This window comes from Rhagoletis pomonella, unplaced genomic scaffold, assembly GCF_013731165.1.
Source record: "Rhagoletis pomonella isolate Grant_MI unplaced genomic scaffold, Rhpom_1.0 Rhpom_scaffold_00936, whole genome shotgun sequence".
NCBI lineage: Eukaryota > Metazoa > Arthropoda > Insecta > Diptera > Tephritidae > Rhagoletis > Rhagoletis pomonella.
This window is the reverse complement of record NW_023459490.1, coordinates 43,109-46,353: the sequence shown is the minus strand read 5'-3', so window position 1 is coordinate 46,353 and position 3,245 is coordinate 43,109. Positions and strand designations below refer to the sequence as shown.

General features: G+C 32.0%; 1 protein-coding gene across 1 annotated transcript; it reads left to right on the top strand.

Annotated features, from left to right (window-relative positions):
* Positions 1 to 92: 92 nt before the first annotated feature.
* Positions 93 to 1,604, top strand: LOC118751728 (the record flags this gene model as incomplete). Its single annotated transcript, XM_036486540.1, has 4 exons — positions 93 to 179; positions 379 to 591; positions 687 to 843; positions 901 to 1,604. Coding segments are annotated over 4 exons (585 nt in total), but the record flags the coding sequence as incomplete, so codon positions are not given.
* Between the last annotated feature and the right edge of the window lie 1,641 nt (positions 1,605 to 3,245).

Below are 3,245 nucleotides of genomic sequence, written 5' to 3'. Positions count from 1 at the left end.
GAAAGGGCTGAGAAAAGAACATGAAAATGTGACAGCGCTAACACAAGGCAGAATAAGTGCAGCCTTTTTTCGAGAAAAGAAAACGCTATCAGATTATAGGTCTATGCAACACCATTTTGGAGAGACAAAGCAAACTGGAGGCTAAGGTCGATGATTTGCAAAAGAAGATAATCGAAAATGTAAGCAGTTTACTCATTTTCGTATAATATTATCAGCCCATAATGAAATAAACATACGGTTAATAAAATTTAAATATTAAACTAAGTTTACATTTTCAAGATTTTTTATGTATACGTTTTTGCGAAAGAGGATTTTGAAGTCCTCAATTCATATTTAAGAAGTCATTTTCGTTTTTCAAAATAAATCTTGATATTTCAGATGCCAGATCGATGCGAGGTGGTGGCTCAGCAAAAAACTCTTCGAGAATGCAAAGTGCTTATCAAAAAGGTGCATCAGTCATTCTGTCGAATAAATGGGGGCGCTGTTACTGAGTTCCAATTGGAAATTTCAGATGTTCTCCCATTAAAAACCATTGACGCATTGTTTGATGTGGAGGAGAAACTGCAAAGCAATGAATATAAAGAGGAAATGGTATGAACGAAATAGAGTTAATTACATTATTTCTATACTCTAGGTGTTCTTATAACGGACCAATAATGTGCATTAATATATTCTGTTATTTGCAGATATCTTACATATTCACATTGGGCGCTGCGTCTGGAAATATTGATGGGACGATAAAAAAAATGTTTTCGGACGAATTGTTAATAAATTTTAATTGGGATGGAAGGTGTGGAAAGAGAGCGTTAATGAAACTTAAGCTCGTTGACCACATCTTATTTGGTAGGTTTATTTTTCCTTATGAAATTTGAGGTACTTATAACTTTATATTTATCATAGATATTTTTAAACTCAAAGGCCGTCTCAATTTCGAAAAGGAGGTAAAAAACAGCGTTCATCTCAGCCATAATAGGCAGAAGCAAAAGAAGTATGCCGCAAAAAAACCTTCGCAACAGGAAGGCGAATAGTTTGAATGTCTTTCTTATTAACTGCATTTTTTTCATAGTGGATTTTAATTTTAAGTTTTTGTGTGAAAAGGAAGATCTTTTTAATACTTCATTGATTTTTTTTTTTACTTTTTATCTTATATGTTTACTTTCTGCTTTTTTTATGCTCGACGAAGAAGAAGTCGATATTTTAAAGTTTTTATGAAAATGTATATAATTAATTTTAGTATTTAAACTTTATACCATTGAAGTTCATCGAGAAAGTCGATATTTTTGATCTTAAATTAATATATCAAAGATATCATATGGTTACAGTTTATTATATTAATGCCTTCAAACAACTGAAACTTCTAAGTCTTATAAAGTGTGATATTTTAACGTTAAATCAAGAAATTCAAATTTTTAAGATCCCAAAAATGTGATTGAACTAATGTTCATTATATGCATTAATATTCGACAATATTAATATCTCAAAGATCTCATTTTGTTACCGGAAGGTGAATAGTTTTAATTTCGTTCTAATTAACTGATTTTTTTTTCGTAGTGGATTTTAATTTTTAATGTTTATGTGAAAATTAAGATTTTTTTACTATTGAAGTTCATCGATTTTTTGTACAGTTTTTATTTTATGCTTATTTTTTCCTTTTTTATGCCCGACAAAGAAGTCGATATATTTAAGTTTTTATGTCAAAATTTAGATCATTAATTTTAGCACTTAAATTATTTATTATTGAAGTTCATCGAGAAAGTCGATATTTTTGTTTTCAAATTAATATATCAAGATATCATATGGTTACAGTTCATTATATTAATGTTTTCAAACAACTGAAACTTCTAAGTCCTATAAAACATGATATTTTAACGTTAAATGAAGAAAGTAATTTTTAAGATTTCAAAAATGTGATTGAATTAGCTATCATTATATGTATTAATATTCGACAATATATTTTTATAAATAAAAAATAAATAAAAATCAACTAGTATTTTTGAATTTGGTTTCATGTATTTTTGGATATTTCGCTGCCATCTACTCACTAATTCATTAATTATTTAGAAGTTAGAATAGTGGTCAGAAAAATCGCTAATTATCGTGATGTTTTCCCAATAGTTTCATCGTTAGATTCACTTGCACATCACCAACTAAATGACATGTATGAGCGAGAGAACATACTGAAGCGAAAATGCGCACATGAGTGTGCAAGAAAGGGATGCACAATCGCACAGCCGGAGAAGTGGTCATTTTTTTCCCCAAGCCCATACAAAACTAACCGCTAAACTGACGAAAAGTATTAGTCAGTTTGCCCACTAATTTAGTCGATAATCATAGGTCAGGCTTCTTGCAGGGGTACGGATTAAATAAGATTCGACCATCGAGAATCGAATCGCGAACTGCCCTCAGCAGTATCAAAAATAAAACCGTGATCGCGAAAAATACCTAAATAAACAATACGACATTGTGGGTATAAAAATAAATAAATTATTGTTTACATACAAAATACGAACGAAAGTTATGTGAGAGATAAGTGTCGAGGGCGCTCCTCTAAAGGAGCGCAGGCACTCAAGGCAAAGCGCAAGCAAAAGAGATGCATATTTGACAATTATTGCATACAGCCCAAAAAGCAACAACGCTAAAGAAAACTCTTATACTGCTAACCAGTGTTGCCGCGCCGTCCCAAGAAAATGTATCACCGACCAAGCCAAAAATGTATCCAAATGTATCCAATTTTCTTTTTTTACGTATCCATCTCATAATTTGTAAGAAAACCAAACATTTTGAAGAAAAATACATAATTTAACCCATCCTAAGGACTTGGAATACGTGTATATATATTTTTATATTTCATAAAATCAAACATTTGTAATTTCAGTTTATAAATTACATCTTTTATACATAAGTATTTTGCAAAGTAAGTATAAAAAATAGTAATTAATATGTTACATTTGTATGAAAAGTATACTATCCACCAACCGATGAGAGACGTTATCGAGAATATCCGGTCTCTATACGAAAAGGCTGCTGCAGAAAAATGCAAGTGCAAAGATAACGAGGCAGTCTGTGTTATAGGAAGCACACAAACGTTGCCATGGCCAAGAACAAAGCCTGGCTCCGTTCGGAGAAAAGCGGCTACTGAAGCTGTCGGCTCCCCGGCGAATAAACGCGGAAGGAACGGAGGAAGTCAACAGGGATGTCCAAAACCCGTAGAAAACGGGCCTACAATAGATTCTACGGCCACAGTG